Here is a 15,737-nt window from a genome sequence, read left to right as displayed (position 1 = left end):
ACGGGCAGCATTTCCCCTGATTTTGCTGCTCCCTCAAGCCTACTATTGGAGAGATACAAACACAATACAATCAGCAACTCAAAAACAACCCAACCACAATTCGCGACCTTCAATCCAACAAAAATCCCAAATATACCATAACACACCCAATCAACAAGTTAACAATTAGCCTAAATTGCAACGACGAGCGACCAGTTTACTACCCTACCATATGTGGCATTTCTCCACGCCCTTCATCCTTCCAAACTCCATAAATCAGCAGCACAATAGGCCAACACGAGTGGACTACAAAACAGTCCACTAAAAGTGAAATAATTCAAACTCACCGCTTCTGATCATCGTCTCGTGAGTTCTAACTATTAGGAAAATAATTTATCAACCTTCCTTGATATTTAAAAGCTTAAATATAGAAAGTAGACGTTTTCTTAACTATGAAGTACCTTCCAAAACTCAAACTATAAATAAAAAGAGAGGCAATATAGCGATACTTACGTCGTAGGGATCGTTCTAATGCTATCGCTTCTTGGTTTCGTACCCGGGATGTTAATCTTTTTTGAAAACCTAGAAGAGAGCTTAAAAATATGTGTATGGTGTTCTCTTGTCGTGTTCCGTGGGAAATTGAAGATAAAGACGACCTAAGACCTATACATATCAACTTTTGAAAAGTCAAAGAGGTACTAGCTTGGCACCCTAGCATTGGCTCTTCTTTCGATGCTTATATCTTTTTATTCAGATGTCGTATGAACGAACGGTTAAGAGAATTGGAAGCTACATTCCAAGACCTTCAATTTGGTATACAATATGTCTCAAAAACACCCCATATAACATACAAAATGTATTGCTCAAAAAGCTTTAGTGACACCTACTTGTCACCTATGCAGTCTGTTAGTCTCGCGAAACTACAAATATCTTTTTACTCCGATGTCGTATTGACAAACATTTTAATGCGTTAGAAACTAGACTTGTAGATCTTTAATTTGATATGTGGATCATCCCGTAATTTTAAGTATATTGGGAGAAAAGCTCTGCTGCATTTGACCTAATTTTCAACACATTTATGAATGTAACTTGTGATGACCTTTGCCAACTTTTGTTCCACTAGTCGCTTGACTTCAAAACGTAATATACGACTATCATACGACTAAAATAACTCATAATATAACCTTCTTATCATGTTAAACACCTTATTCTTATCCCAAGAGTACATGTTGTAATATTCCCAACTTGTTGACTTTCGGCGAAACTTATTTTCTTCAGTTTGTTTAGCTTCGTCTTTCAACCCTCCTGGTACTTGTTATCAATGATCTTAAAGATGTGTAACCTCCAAAGTAACATGATTAACTTACTTGATGTACTTTCAAAAATAATTTCATTTCTGAGCTTACATTAATTGTCTTACGACGTAGTCTTACGTACGAAAAATGGGTGTAACACCTTTCCTGGTATACTTGGCATTAGTAAATTATTCTTTTTAGATATATCTACAATTAAAAAAAAACATATTGGCACACCTCTTTGATAGACTTTCCCGTCCAAAACTGGTTACGTGTCACGTAGTCATTGGCATATCTATTTAATCTCCAATACCGACGATAAAATATTAATCATAGAGCCCACCAATTTTCCAATCCATTTTAAAAAAACATTATCCATTTTACCTTCTGTTTCCATTTAAACAAAAAGCACAATCCCCACTGCACAATATACAACACTTAACTGATCTCTTCCAAAAACAAGTCGATAATCACAACAAAAAACGAAAAAAGCAAAACAAAACGCCGTAGAAATACCAAAAAACCCTACACACAATAATTTCTCCGCCATCTTCAAGCTCCGAGTCAACTCTCTCCCTCTACTTTCTCTCTCTAGATATATTCAGGTATATGTAATTTTGCAGTGGAAATTTAGGAGTTATGGCGGCTGCGGCGGCGACGGAGAGTTCATCGGCTAGATCTGCAAGTGGAGGATCATCGGCTGATTCATATATTGGAAGTTTAATTAGCTTGACGTCAAAGAGTGAGATCCGTTATGAAGGAATTCTCTATAACATCAATACTGATGAGTCCAGTATCGGTCTTCGAAACGGTACTTTTTTTTTTTTTGAATTGTCTCTTAATTTTAGTATAACTTTTGTTACTTTATCGATTTTTTGAAACTTAGATCTTTATCAACACCGATGAGTCCAGTATCGATCTTCGCAGTGGTACTTTATTTGCTTAATTGTAATCCGGAACTTTTTTCTGAATTATCTCTTGATTTTAGTATAATTTTGGTGATTTTATCGACTTTTGGAAAGTTAGATCTTTATTTATCTGATTGATGATTCATTTCAGCTGCTACTTTAGGCGAAGTTGTTTGCTTATGGCAAAGCTGGTTGAAATTTTAAGATTTTTTCCCGTTTTAACTTTTTTTTTTCCTTTAAGAGAAATTTTTTGTTGAATTATGTGCTTTCGTGAAAGCTTACTGAAAATTGAGATTTCTCATTTTTAATTTTTGTGTTAAAGAGAAAACTTGAGTTGATTTAATGCATAATTATCTCTTAATTTTATATTTTTTGGTGAATCCGGTATTCTTTTTTGAAAAAATTAGATCTTTATTTATTTCATCTATTATTGATTATGCGCCTAGCTTAAAGTTCATAGAAAGCTGAGATTTTATTATTTTACGAGCAAAACTTGAGTTGAATTGATGCATAATTATCTCTTAATTTTATAATTTTTGGTGAATTCGGTATTCTTTTTTGAAAAATTAGATCTTTATTTATTTCATCCATTATTGATTATGCGCCTAGCTTAAAGTTCATAAACGCTGAGATTTTTATTATTTTAAGAGCAAAAATGATTTGAATTAGGTGCTTTGATGTGTTTTTCAGTATTCCTATATTGCTATTTTTTGGATATATTGGTGTAAGGATGTGAATATGTATGCCAAGTTGATAGTATGTAAAGTTGGAACCTTAGTTAAGATGAGGGAATATTACTGCATCAGGTTTAGGGGAGGTGGTTGTGTATTTTTAACGTAATTGAACTTGTAGTAGATGATTTAAGCTAATTAGTTGCAGAAAAATTGGAAATACATTTTTATGTGCATTTGTTGTTTAACTTATTCAAAGTAGCATTGTAAAAAATGAAAATTGATTCCTATGCTGAATCATGTCTGTAGTCTTACTTTCTTAACTATCATGATATTGATATGACAATGTGGTAAAGCTAGTTTGTACATCAAGGAAAAAGGTAAAGCGTTGGTCCACTAAAGGAGGAGAAATATTGGAAAATTTTGCAGAATTTAGTTTGATTGTACTTATGCGATGATGGAGTTTTCTAGGTTGATCTTCTGTTGTTAACAATGTGTTCGCTGAAATATAAAGTGATATAGGATCTGGCAATTGATTATGATTTGTCATTGCAGTAAGATCATTTGGAACAGAGGGAAGAAAGAAGGATGGTCCTCAAGTACCTCCGAGTGACAAAATTTATGAATACATACTTTTCCGTGGAAGTGATATCAAGGTAATATGCTCCGCTATGGACGTTTATGTTTTGGTGCGTTGTAAACTTAAGTGCCATCACGTATTTCTTTGTGAGATCTCTCTCCTTTTTTTTAATTACTTAATAGTGTCGTAGGTATCTTGAAGTCCATTTATAGTTTCGAAGAGTTTCTAGTGTTTTAATTGTTCAAAAGATTATTTCAGAAGTGGGAGCAATCTTCTCTTCAGATTTTATGGTACTCTGGCATGCAATAATCTCCATTACAAGAACTTAACTTTGGGGTTAATGTCGGAAAGACAAAAGGCACTTAATAAAAAGTGTGAACTTGTTACTCAGTGCAGCCCTTACCTTTCTTTTGATCTTCGTGATCAAGAAACAAGTTCATTACACTATGTACCCCTGCATTTGATTAGATGGCCCTTAAGTTTGAGTCTCTGTTTTTTAGCACGGTCCTTAGGTAAGCGAATAGTGCTGATATCCTTTTGATGTGTTTATCTGATCAGCAAATCATGTTGCTTGATTGCACTAATCTGGAGAAGGTGCAAAGAAGAGGCTATGTGCACTGAAATTCATAAAGTCATATCCTCTGTTCGTATCGTTTTGAGTTGGCATTAGTTGAGGAATCGTGTTGGTTGAAATGTGGTAGGTAGATATACTTCTTCAGGAACCTGAGAATTTTAAGTGAAAAAACTCGGTCCCCTTGCTTAAAGAGGTACCTTACAATTGAGAAACATAAGAGGTAGGCAAATGCCAATCGTGTGTGATATTGGCATCTATTTGCTTGTTGGGCCTGTATCTTTAAATGCAGACATTGGATTTTCTTATAATTGGCATATGTCTGGCCGTGATATTTGCATAATTGGTGTTTCATAAATGAGTTGCATTTTGCCCAAATTTTCTTTAAACTGATACACCGAGCTAAATGTTGATATGTATTTTGCTTCTTGCAGGATTTACAAGTTAAGTCTTCGCCACCTCTTCAAACTACACCACCAATAAACAATGACCCAGCTATCATCCAGGTAAGCAGAAAGCAATTGGGCAAATGTTTAATATTGTGTGTGATTGAATTCTAATTCTTCTAACCTTCAGTCACACTATCCTCGACCACCTACAACATCGGCAAGCGTACCTGCTCCTGTTGGGGGATCTTTGACGGATCTAAGTTCCCATTCTGCACAGCCGGGACATCCTGGCTCAGCATTCCAAAGTGGCCTGCCTTTGTATCAACCTGGAGGGAATTTAGGATCTTGGGGTCCATCACCTCCTCCTCCGAATGCCGGTGCTGGTGGACTTGGTATGCCGATGTATTGGCAAGGTTTTTATGGTGCACCCAACGGACTACCACAAATGCAGCAACAATCTTTGCTTCGTCCTCCTCCCGGACTTGCCATGCCTCCTTCCATGCCGCAGATGCAGTTTTCTGGGTTCAATTCGTCTTTGCCAACTGGAGGATCAAGCCTACAGGCGTCAAACTTGCCAGAATACCCTTCTTCATTGATGCCTACAACTACTAGTCTAGGCGCTAGTTCTTTACCTGCTGCTACTTTGCCTTCAACTGTGCCTCCCCTGCAACCTGTGGCACCTGTGACTGAAACAATATCCAGCACACTTTCAAACAAGACTTCTGTTTCTGCTATTGCCCCATCGACATTAAGTGCTAGTTTACCGACTTTGCCTCCTTTGACAACAAGTCCTGATGTACCGCCAATATCTATTAAACCCAATCCAGTACCTAGCCCAGCTTTGTCTCAATCTGTATCTACTGTCATGGGGCCATCCAGTTCTAATCTAGTGGAGACACCCACGCCTTCGCTGGTAACTCCGGGGCAGCTGCTGCAATCTGGACCAATTGATGTTCCATCAACTCAATCTACACAGACAGCTCAAAAAGATGTTGAAGTGGTACAAGTATTGCCTGCACCATCTTCAGAAACTCCAGCTCCTGTTAAAACAGAAGCTCAGCCACCAATATTACCATTACCACCTCAGACACGTGTACAGAAGGTGCTCTTTTATGATTATTCACTTATTTCTGAGTACTTGAAAGTTTTGTTTATTTGCGCATTTGTTTTTACATTCTTGATCTTCCTGAGTGGACAATATTAGGCTAATCCATTCCTAGCGTATTATAATCTTGTTTGAACTTTTAATTTGGAAAAAGTTGAATTTAGTGGATGCTTGTTCCTAGGACTATCTGTAATTAAGTTGGAATACTTGATGAAGTACTCGAAACTGCCTTTCCTGGAAAAAGTATCCTACTTGAGAGTGGCCTTTTTCTCGGAATTTCTTTTAAAGTATATGAAGGCTTTTTTTTCACTGTTTATTTATTTGTAATATTTAAAAAAGCAGATAATTCTATCAAACATCAGGTGAATATTGCTAGATGTCCCTATAGATTGCGTTGCTATGCAGTCTTCTGTAGACAATAACACCATTTCTGTATCTTTTATATGATTTCCTGTGCTCCACCCATTGATACATGATACGATGACTATTAACAGTGTGGTAAGGGATGGTAAAATGTTGTTATGAGAAGGAAGCTTGGTGCCAATTTTGTTAACCACACTATATGCTACCTTATGTAAATTTGATGCGTCCTTATGTAAACTAGTGACCAGTTTTTTATTGCTACTATCTCTTTATCATGGATCTATTGCAAAGAAAACTTTAGACCCATGACTGAAGTTCACCAGGAAAAAGAATTGTGGTGTTTCACTTTAGCTACGTAGTATAAATTCTAGTTTACCTTTACCTTCATCAAAATAAATAAATACTTTTCAGTGACCTATTTATTAATCAATCTTAACATTGCAATGCTCTCAACAACTTTAATTTTGCTTTCCCTTTATTGCTTCCATCTCTTCATCGTGGATCTTTTGGCAACAAAAATTAGTTTCCTGACTTCAAAAAAAGGGATAGACTCATGATGTACTTCATGGTGATGTGGTTGCTGCCATTTAATTATACTTGTATCATCCTTTGCATTTATACATATGCCAAAAATCTCCTTACTGCTGGCAAAATCCTGTTGTATTTATTTGGAAGCTAATAATCTCCTTTGATTTTCTTTTCTTTTAGACAAATGGAGCTCCATATCAGGCACGTTACAACAACTACAGAGGGCGTGGCGGAAGAGGAATGGGGGTAATCGATTATGTGCATATTTAAACCATTATAAACCTACTTCTGTGTAATTTGTGGAATTATATTCATATTTATTCATATCTATATCTGATGTCTTAAAGTTAAATCTTTGTGTTCTTTGTAAAAAGTTTCAGTCTGGAGTTATAAGTCCTTTTATGGACGTAACAAATCTAAATCTGGCCCTTTCTGTGATGAATGGCCGAAAGGGGGTTAATCCAATATTTTTGCATTCAATTTAATCCTTAATAGTGGACTAAATGTTTGTGGTGTATATAATGCAAAGCTATGAATGCGTTGTAAGGAACTTTGTAAGCAGAGTATTTCTTGGAAGCTTATTTGCTACTAGTATTTATTCATTCTGGTCGTGTAACCAAACGTTTGAGTGTGCATGACCATACAAGTAACATAGGTAGGTTTGATTTAAAAAATACAATGAAGGTAGGTACATTATGACCAACTTTGTCTGATCGCTTGAGTTTCATTGTCATTTACCCCATTTTACTGTTGGCGTAGCTGTTATAATCGTGAGATTTGTATGTGCCTTCAAGTTACTGCTACATTTATGAACAAGTTCAGCTAGCTCCCATATATACATTTCTAGGGCTAGGATTTGATATCAGTGTTTTGACTTTGCCATTCAATATTTTTACGTAATCGTACATGCAACCTTACATTGAAAGATGAATCTTAAGTCCATAAGTTGTGCCCTCCAATGAATAATCTGACGCGTTGCTTAAATGAATATACTAAGGTTAATGTGACGGTATTGGAGCAGTCCTTTTATTTTAATTGACTTTTGAATGCCTGAATTTGTTTGGTTAGGCTTGTGATTTATAATAAATGACCTTTTCTTGATGATAGATTGATTAACTTCCTCGTCAGGTTTCAAGACCAGTAACAAAATTCGAAGAGGATTTTGATTTTATGGCCATGAATGAGAAGTTCAAGAAAGACGAAGTGTGGGGTCATCTTGGCAAAAGTAACAGAGAAGGAGATGGAAATGGCAGCGACGAAGATGTCTCTTTCAATGAGTATGATGATGATCTTCCTAAGATTGATGTCAAGGTGGTTATTTAAATTCTCTTCGACCTCAATTCTTATGCATACCCTTGTCCACGTATCTTGGACCTAGCTTTGTATTTATGTTTAAGATCTTTTCTTTCTGCAGCCTGTTTACAATAAGGATGATTTTTTCGACTCTTTGTCAAGTAATGCACTTGATAATGACCCAAATCATGGAAGGACCAGGTTCTCTGAGCAAAGGAAGATAGACGTTGAGGTATATCTGATTCTTATGTACTACTTTCCTGATGATGGTTCTTTTTCAATGAGCTAATTTGTTTTGTGGGTGCAGACGTTTGGAGATTTCTCAAGATACAGGGGTGGCCGTGGTGGCCGTGGTCCTGGACGTGGTGGACGTTCTCGAGGTTCATATTATGGAAGAGGAGGATATGGAGGATACAGCGGAAATGGGTATGGTTATGGTTATGGTGGTAGAGGCAGAGGCCGTGGTATGCCATCCCGTGCTTCATAAAAGAGTTTGCTGTATTATCTCGAGCTTGAGCTAGAAGCAACTATCTGCCTCTTTTAGGCAGGATAGTGTTAGTACTATCTGATCCTGTAACGTTTGTGCATCTTGTCTACGTTTTTAAGGAATAAATTCAGGCTTTAAAAGTATGTTCAATTTTCCTCGGGCTAGAGCTCATTTTATCTAGCTGCTAATTATACAAGCACTATGGCTAGAGTCCTATTGTAGTCTGCTTGCCGATTGCAATGTGAAAATTTGGCACTTACCATTTTCCTTTAGTAATTTTCATGTACAATTCCAACTTTGAAGAAGTTTAATTACTTTAAGAGATTTGTTTGTGTTGTTGAAATTGCAAATATTCTCATATGGATACAATTTCAATGGTGAATATTTCCTGGGAAACCTAATGGGTAGTATTCTTTTAGCAATTCTTAGTCCAACTTGTGGAAGTCACGTATACAAAGCTAATCTGGACGCCTCTAACTTGAATACAGAAAGAAATGCTTCATATTGCATAAATTCTCGGGGCAAGTGAACAAATAGCCATTCTCAGGGATGCTATGTAGAAATTAGCAGAAACTGAAATTCATGATATACTGGCAAATTCCTAAATAGTAACCCTTTAGAGTGGCTATTTGGTGTCATAAATTTTCGTACAAAGTTTTTGGCGAGATAAGATAATGATACATCTCCTAAATATACTTCATTTATGGTGAAATTCTTATGCATTTTATTTCAAACTCACAAATGAAAGCTTGGCATTGTATAACTCCAAAAGGAACGAAACAAGTTCACACATTGACTAAAACCAAACTCAAGAGACTACTATCTTCTATCAAATTGGTAAAATGACACCTGAAGCTTTACTATAACAGCAGTTCTTTCATTATGCAAACATATCCACAAATCCTGAATTCAAATCTAAAAGGAATGAAGTAACACACATTGACTAAAAACAAACTATATAATAACTATCAAAATTGGTAAAATGACTCCTGACTATTTGAAAGAACACTACTAAAAGAATGCAGCTGAAATATGGTTACTGAGTTAAATGGCAACTAGCTAGTTCTATGATTGGTGAATCTGATCATCATTTAAACCACCAATGGACTTGAGTAGAAAGGTTTCAGAAAGTTAACAATTTGTAATAGCAGTTATTTCCACTGAGTAGAATCTGATAGCCATCACCACAGGGACACCTAAAATGCAGAATCAGAGAATTCCCCATTCTCTCCACCCACACAGATTCCTCACACGACGCTTCTGTTTCAGTTTCAGTCTCTGTCTCATTCTCCTATTGATAAACAAGCAAACCCCATCAGTCAACAGAACTAATTCTAAGTGTTCAAAAGGTGAATCTCTTTTGCTCTATTATGAACATTAAACAAAACAGCAAGAACCTCATCAGAGTAAAACACAAAACTAATTCTGAGTGTGTAAATGGCAAATCATTTTCTGCAATATTAAGAACATTAAACGAATCAGCAAGAAACACCATTACAATATACACAACTAATACTAAACAGCAAGTCACAGTATACAGAAGTAATTCTAAACAGCACGAACCCCATCACAGTATACAGGACTACTTCTAAGTTAATATTTTTTGCTCATGAAACAAACCAGCAAGAACCCCATCATATCGCAGTAAGAATCCCATCACAATAAACACAACTAATTCTAAAGTTCAAAAGATAAATCATTTTTTTGCTCTGTCATGAACATTAAACAAATCAGCAGAATCCCATCACAGTAAACAAAACTAATTTTAAGTGGTTAAAAGGTAAATCTTTTCTTGCTCTATCATGAAACATTTAATAAAACAGCAAGAACCACATCACAGTAAACAAAAATAATTATAAGAGTTTAACAGGTGAATCCTTTTGCTGTATTGTGAAACAAGGCTTCTTTTCCTAAGAATGAGATTTGAAAGATGAGTCCCATTGATTTATGTTTTACATGGACATGGATGTTATCATATTTTCTTCTATGATATCTGAAACTTTGTTTCTTAAGTTCAGAATTTTGCCTCAGAAATGGTTACTCCGCACCATGGTACATAATACTGAAACATCAGATAGCTCGTTTGATCAATCAACTCTTCAATACGTCCAAATTTCCTTAAATTAAAGAGTCAGCGATCATTTTGAACCTCAAGAAAGTGTACCCAATAATGGTCTATATTTTATCAAACAACATGATATCTGCTGTAGTTGCAAACACCACCGGTCTTTCCAATTGAAAGTAGTAAATACAACTGTGGTAAAAGAATAGATCCTATGGTCTCGAATACGAAAAATACCTTATAATCTGTTATTAATGAAACTCTAAACTTCAACATATTCCAGTTCAACAAGCTCAAAGTTCAATATGTAAGAATTACATTAATTTTGTGCACTATGACATTAATTAGTACTGCAAACCATGAAAGAATACACAAAGATTTTAGAGACAAAAGTTTCAAACCTTTAAACTCTTGTTTTCTTCAGAGGAAGCTTTTTCTACTTGAGCATCTTCTTGAATCATAAGATCAAACCATTGTCTCATTTCTTTCATTCCTTCCTTCATTCTCTTTAACCTCTGCAAATTACACCAAAGATTAAGTAAGATTCCCATTTCTGTGAATAAATTGAAATTGTAAACCGAAAAGAAGAAATCTCATTGAGATTGAAAACAAACAAACCATTGTAGTAGGAGATTCTGCATTGTTAACAGCACCACTTGATTCTTGAACATTTTGTGACAAGCTACCAGTTCTTGCAAGTGCACTTTGAGTAGGTGATTTTCTCTTCAAATTTAAAATGAAGAATACATCAAAAAAAAAAAAAATTTACTGACAAATTTCATGAACTCAAAAACCTAATAAAATTTTATAAAAAGAAAGAAGAAAAAAACCCAAGTAGAAACAAACCATAGCATTAAGAGATTCACCAAATTCTTGAACATTTTTTGGTGACCAGCTTGCTGTTCTTGACAGTGCACATTGTGTTGGAGGAGTAGTGGATTTCTATTTGAAAATACCCCACACATATTCAAATCAAAGGGAAAATACCCCATTTTTTAGGACAAAAGAGAAACAAAATTTCAAGAACTCAAAAACCCAATAAACAAAAATAAAAAAAATAAGAAAGACCCAAGTTTTAGAACAAACCAAAGCATTAAGAGATTCTGCAATATTGTTAAAAGCTCCACCACCAAATTCTTGGACATTATTTGGTGACCAACTAGCTGTTCTTGACAGTGCACATTGTGGTGGAGGAGTAGTAGATTTCTGTAAATTATAAAAAAAAAAAAAAAGGGACACCCAACATTAAGAAAAATTAAAAAAATTCTGGAAATTGAAAATGAAGAGACACACATGCACACACAAACACACACAAACCAAAGGGAAAATACCCCAATATTTAGGGACAAAGATAAACAAAATTTCAAGATATCAAAATCCCAATAAATAAAAATAAAAAAGGAGAAAGACCCAAGTTTTAGCAACCAAACCAAAGCATTAGGAGATTCTCCATTTTTGTTAAAAGCGCCACCACCTAAATCTTGAATTGTATTTGGTGACCAGCTTGTTGTTCTTGCCAGTGGACTTTGAGTAGTAGCTGATTTTCTCTTATTAGAACCAGAGCCAGAAAATCCAGTCGGATCAGATAAAGTCCGATAAAGTGGTGTAGGAAACTGGGCTGGCACTAACGGCGGCTTTGCCGGAGACGGTGAAGGTGACGGAGTTCTTGAATTTCCGATCAGCTGAGGTTTCAAAAAAGTAGAATTAGATTCTTGGTAGTTGTAATTTGGAAGTGGGAGTTTGGTGAACCCTTCGAGGATATGGTGGTGGTTGTTGGTGTCGCCGCCGCCGGTTGTGGTAGAAATGGGCGGTGGTGGTAGAAGGGCGGTATCAGTGGCGGTTCTTTTAGGGAATGGTTCTTCAAGAGATGAAGTGTAGTTACAGTTTGAATATCTTGTTGTTTTAGTAGTGGAGCCGCCGTAAAGGGTGGTTTTTTCAGGTGATGGGTCGCCGGAGAATTGTTGTTCGGTGGCCGGGTCAGCGGTGGAGTGGTGGTGGAGTGCGGCGGAGCTGAGGTGGAGCATGGCTAAGGGAGAATCAATTGGAGTTGAAAGGTCTTGCAGTTATTGAAAACTCATTTCTCTTTGTGAAAACTGTATTAACTGAATTTGGAAGATTTAGGCGCGAGAGAATATTAGGCTACATTTTGGATATTTATAGAGTACTTATTATACTTGGGGTGGGGTGGGTTTGGGGGGGGGGGGGTAGATTGGACTCTAAATCTTGATTTTTATATTCAAATTTTTATAACAAATTTTCTTCTTTTGTTCCTTTTTATTTTATTAATTTTCTCCTGCATATAATTTTTCTTTTGTATATGGTGTGGTATATATTGTATTTGCATATATCTTGAAATTGGTTGACAATTTTAGAATAGATTACCAAAAAATGCATATCCTAGTGTTACAAGTCCTTAATTTGAAATAGATTAGTACCAATTAATTAAAATTACACACCAATAGTGATTGAGATAAAAATGAGTAGAATGTCATGATATACTCCAATTCGCCCAACTCAAAATTAATTCTCAAATTCTTTCTTGTTACAAGAGTCAAAAAGTGTTTTTCCCCTTACCCATTTATTCATTCTTTATTTTATTTTCAGATAGACAAATAAGAAACTATTTTAGTCAAATAGAGAGTTGGAAACTAACCACTGTGTAATATAATATATATTCTTTTGGCAAGTGATTATTTCAAGGGCAGTTTACATAAACCTCGATTAATTTTAACACCTTTAATTTGAACATAATGAGCTAATTAATTTTGATACCTCTACTTTGAACTCATAAATAAATGCTTCATAACCCTGAGGGGTAGCTCGGCTGGTAAAGGCTTGAGGACAAAGTCCTTCAGGTCGCCAGTTCGAGCCCCAGCAGGGCCACTGGAGGCATTACAAACCGGTCGCGTCTCCAGGGTCCCGTAGAACTAACCGTGGTGCACCCGCCTTGAAACAGTGGGACCTGGTGGGTACAGCTAGTCGGGTTCGCAAAGCGATACCCGGAAACCATGGATATAAAAAAAAATGCTTCATATGTTACAAATTCTAGGAAGATTTTGGTGAGATAACAAAATGATACCTTTTTTTTTTTTGGAACCCCAGGAAAACCAACTGGGCCATTCCCGAAGTGATCAAAATGATACAGTACCCAAGTATTTATAGTGAAATTCTACTACATTTTATTTCAAACTTATAAAGAAAAGCTTGGATAATACATAACTTCTAGTAAGAGAAAGGCGAGATAAGAAAATAATACATCTCCAAAGATCTTATTGAAATTATATAACCATCTCATCTAAAAGCGTATAAGCTATTAGAGAAAACACACTTTTATTTATTTAATTTTGTTTTCAACACGCGCCTCACATGACACGTGAAAATTTCTCTGATCTGCTAAGAAAATCATCAACTTATTTTTCCGACACTCCTGCTCACGTGCGAGCATAATTATTTTTGATGGGCTAAACACGTGAAAATTCTCTGCTTACTTACAAGTAGCAACAAGGACCTTTCTAGGTGGAAGAGAAGGTCTTCTAGCATGAAGTGTAGCAAAATTATCAAGGAAGAGAACATCATTCTTTTGCCACTTGAATTGTATGCTTTCTTCTTCAATTATCTCTTCACATCTTTTTACAAAATTTTCTGGTATTTCTGTTCCATCAAACATCATAGCTGAGCTTATGTCTTTTCCATACATTCCAACCAATGTATTAAACCACATTTTTCTTCCCTTTCTTCCTTCAAAAACCCTAGTTAAATATCGTGGTCCCAAGATTGTTTTTACACCTCCATTTGGTAGCCATTCCATCTCCATTCCAAGTGCTTTCGCCCTGTACGTAACGAATAGTTATAGGTCATGGGTTCGAACCGTAACTAACGTAGAAAATACATAAAACTTATAATGCTAAGGAAATTAAGTTTTCATAATATTAATTACCTTGTTTCAGCTTCAGTTGGATCAGAAGTACCAAAAGCATCTTCCCAACCTCTACCTCTCATTGAAGCTTTGTCGTTCTTACTTGGAGCAGTGAATGTGTATTTCAATCCTTTTTTTTCAATTTCTTCAACAATTTCTGGGAATTCCTCTATCATTCTTTCTGTTACTCTGAAACTTGGTACAAATGGTGTTTCCCCACCTTCTGGTGGTGGTATTTCACAATACAATATCACTTTCTTTGGGAATTCCTTTATCTATAGCGTGCCATAGAAGAAAAAAAGTTTATTTCAGATTTTATAACTTATATATTTTAACAGCAAAAAATAACGTTTACATTATAAGTATAATTTAACATGTTGTTGTATACTTGTCTCCCTATTTTTTAACTCACTAGTCTAGTCTCACTTAGTATAGACAATTACCTATAGTTATCTTTTAAATAGTTAAGTCTTTTTTTAAAAAGATTAATAATAAAAAAAAAATCCACCATCTGGGAATCGAACTAGGGTCTATACTATTATTTATACTCCTTAATCGCATTTTAAAGCGAAAATAACTGGCCGAATTTGTGGTTTTATTAAAAAAAAATATAATTACCAATCGAAATTGATAGATTTTTTACAATGACCGGCCGAAATAACCAACTGATATCAGTAATTTTCTGAATATTGATTCTAATTTATTTTAAATACAAACCGGCTGAAGTTGGTCGATTTCTTGAAAAATAAACTTCCCGGGATGCAAAAGTAATATTCGGTATTTTGGCGCGAAAATTAAAAGACTGAATTCAGTTGGTTTCATAAAAAAAATTGAAACAGAAAATATTCTCAAAAACCGACCGAATACGAAGTAATATGAACAAAATTTTGAGAAAAAAAATACTTACAAGGACCATTTCATGATGAAAATATATGAATTCAGGAAGGGGTCCTTCATTAGCAGTCCAAACTCTCTTATAAATATGTGTTCTAGGTGCTGGTCCAACATATCTAATATCTTCCCAACCAAAAGTTTCAACAATATCATTAAAATTTTGTGCATTGTTAACATCAAAACCTCGTAAAAGAACAGCACTATTCTTAGTAATCATATTATCAAACCATTCTTTGTTATTGTCCAAAGACTCAAGCAATGATTTAATGTCATTCTTGTTTGGTTCTATAGGGTTTAGAACTAATGGCATGATTTCACCATCTACTATTTTTTCTCCTTCGCATTTGCCTACCTTAAAATTCTTGCAACTGTATTCAGCCATTTCTCTCTTCTTTGTTTTTCTTTTTCTTTTTGTTGAATTGGCTCTTTTGTTTTCTTGGTTTTCTAAGGCTATGGACTGTTGAATTTGAATGAAGGGGTTATGATATTTATAGAGGAAATGGGAGGGGTTAATTATATTACCAACTTTGTGTTTCTCTATGTCATTGTATGGTATATTATTTGTAAAATAACACGGCTTGACGTTTTGTGTGAGTAGGTTTACTAAAATACTAGGTATTCACGTCCTTCTTGGCAAACGGCTACAACATTAATAACCAAAAAGAAAAAAATCAAAAGAGGTAATCTTGCTAATTA

At 35.3% G+C, this 15,737-nt stretch overlaps 3 protein-coding genes across 3 annotated transcripts; 1 reads left to right on the top strand and 2 right to left on the bottom strand.

The window, feature by feature from the left end:
* Positions 1 to 1,689: 1,689 nt before the first annotated feature.
* LOC109219124 (protein decapping 5) lies at positions 1,690 to 8,512 on the top strand. Its single transcript, XM_019383542.1, has 8 exons — positions 1,690 to 2,085; positions 3,409 to 3,509; positions 4,439 to 4,510; positions 4,581 to 5,495; positions 6,570 to 6,635; positions 7,518 to 7,700; positions 7,804 to 7,914; positions 7,990 to 8,512. The coding sequence occupies exons 1-8, from the start codon at positions 1,914 to 1,916 to the stop codon at positions 8,167 to 8,169; spliced, it is 1,800 nt and encodes a 599-aa protein (XP_019239087.1). The 5' UTR covers positions 1,690 to 1,913; the 3' UTR covers positions 8,170 to 8,512.
* A 551-nt stretch (positions 8,513 to 9,063) lies between these two features.
* LOC109219123 (flocculation protein FLO11) lies at positions 9,064 to 12,339 on the bottom strand. Its single transcript, XM_019383540.1, has 6 exons — positions 11,662 to 12,339; positions 11,318 to 11,437; positions 11,078 to 11,173; positions 10,850 to 10,954; positions 10,633 to 10,746; positions 9,064 to 9,460 (listed from the first exon to the last, which is right to left on the bottom strand). The coding sequence occupies exons 1-6, from the start codon at positions 12,253 to 12,255 to the stop codon at positions 9,293 to 9,295; spliced, it is 1,197 nt and encodes a 398-aa protein (XP_019239085.1). The 5' UTR covers positions 12,256 to 12,339; the 3' UTR covers positions 9,064 to 9,292.
* Positions 12,340 to 13,715: 1,376 nt separating this feature from the next.
* Positions 13,716 to 15,423, bottom strand: LOC109219122 (clavaminate synthase-like protein At3g21360). The gene is made up of 3 exons (XM_019383539.1): positions 15,055 to 15,423; positions 14,169 to 14,422; positions 13,716 to 14,061 (listed from the first exon to the last, which is right to left on the bottom strand). Exons 1-3 carry the CDS (start codon positions 15,421 to 15,423, stop codon positions 13,716 to 13,718), a joined length of 969 nt encoding a protein of 322 aa, XP_019239084.1.
* Between the last annotated feature and the right edge of the window lie 314 nt (positions 15,424 to 15,737).

The sequence above is a fragment of the Nicotiana attenuata genome, unplaced genomic scaffold (assembly GCF_001879085.1).
Source record: "Nicotiana attenuata strain UT unplaced genomic scaffold, NIATTr2, whole genome shotgun sequence".
NCBI lineage: Eukaryota > Viridiplantae > Streptophyta > Magnoliopsida > Solanales > Solanaceae > Nicotiana > Nicotiana attenuata.
This window is presented reverse-complemented; position numbering and strand designations above follow the sequence as displayed.

Bases quoted from the DNA above. Each gene is read 5' to 3' on its own strand.
- LOC109219124 (XM_019383542.1), top strand. From the start codon at position 1,914: ATGGCGGCTGCGGCGGCGACGGAGAGTTCATCGGCTAGATCTGCAAGT. The intron at 6,636-7,517 runs GTAATCGATTAT...CTTCCTCGTCAG, and splicing joins GTGGCGGAAGAGGAATGGGG to GTTTCAAGACCAGTAACAAA. The intron at 7,915-7,989 runs GTATATCTGATT...TTGTGGGTGCAG, and splicing joins AAAGGAAGATAGACGTTGAG to ACGTTTGGAGATTTCTCAAG.
- LOC109219123 (XM_019383540.1), bottom strand. From the start codon at position 12,255: ATGCTCCACCTCAGCTCCGCCGCACTCCACCACCACTCCACCGCTGAC. The intron at 11,438-11,661 runs GTTTGGTTGCTA...TATAATTTACAG, and splicing joins GAGAATCTCCTAATGCTTTG to AAATCTACTACTCCTCCACC. The intron at 11,174-11,317 runs GTTTGTTCTAAA...ATTTTCAAATAG, and splicing joins CAGAATCTCTTAATGCTTTG to AAATCCACTACTCCTCCAAC.
- LOC109219122 (XM_019383539.1), bottom strand. From the start codon at position 15,423: ATGGCTGAATACAGTTGCAAGAATTTTAAGGTAGGCAAATGCGAAGGA. The intron at 14,423-15,054 runs GTAAGTATTTTT...GGCACGCTATAG, and splicing joins TTCATCATGAAATGGTCCTT to ATAAAGGAATTCCCAAAGAA. The intron at 14,062-14,168 runs GTAATTAATATT...CGTTACGTACAG, and splicing joins CCAACTGAAGCTGAAACAAG to GGCGAAAGCACTTGGAATGG.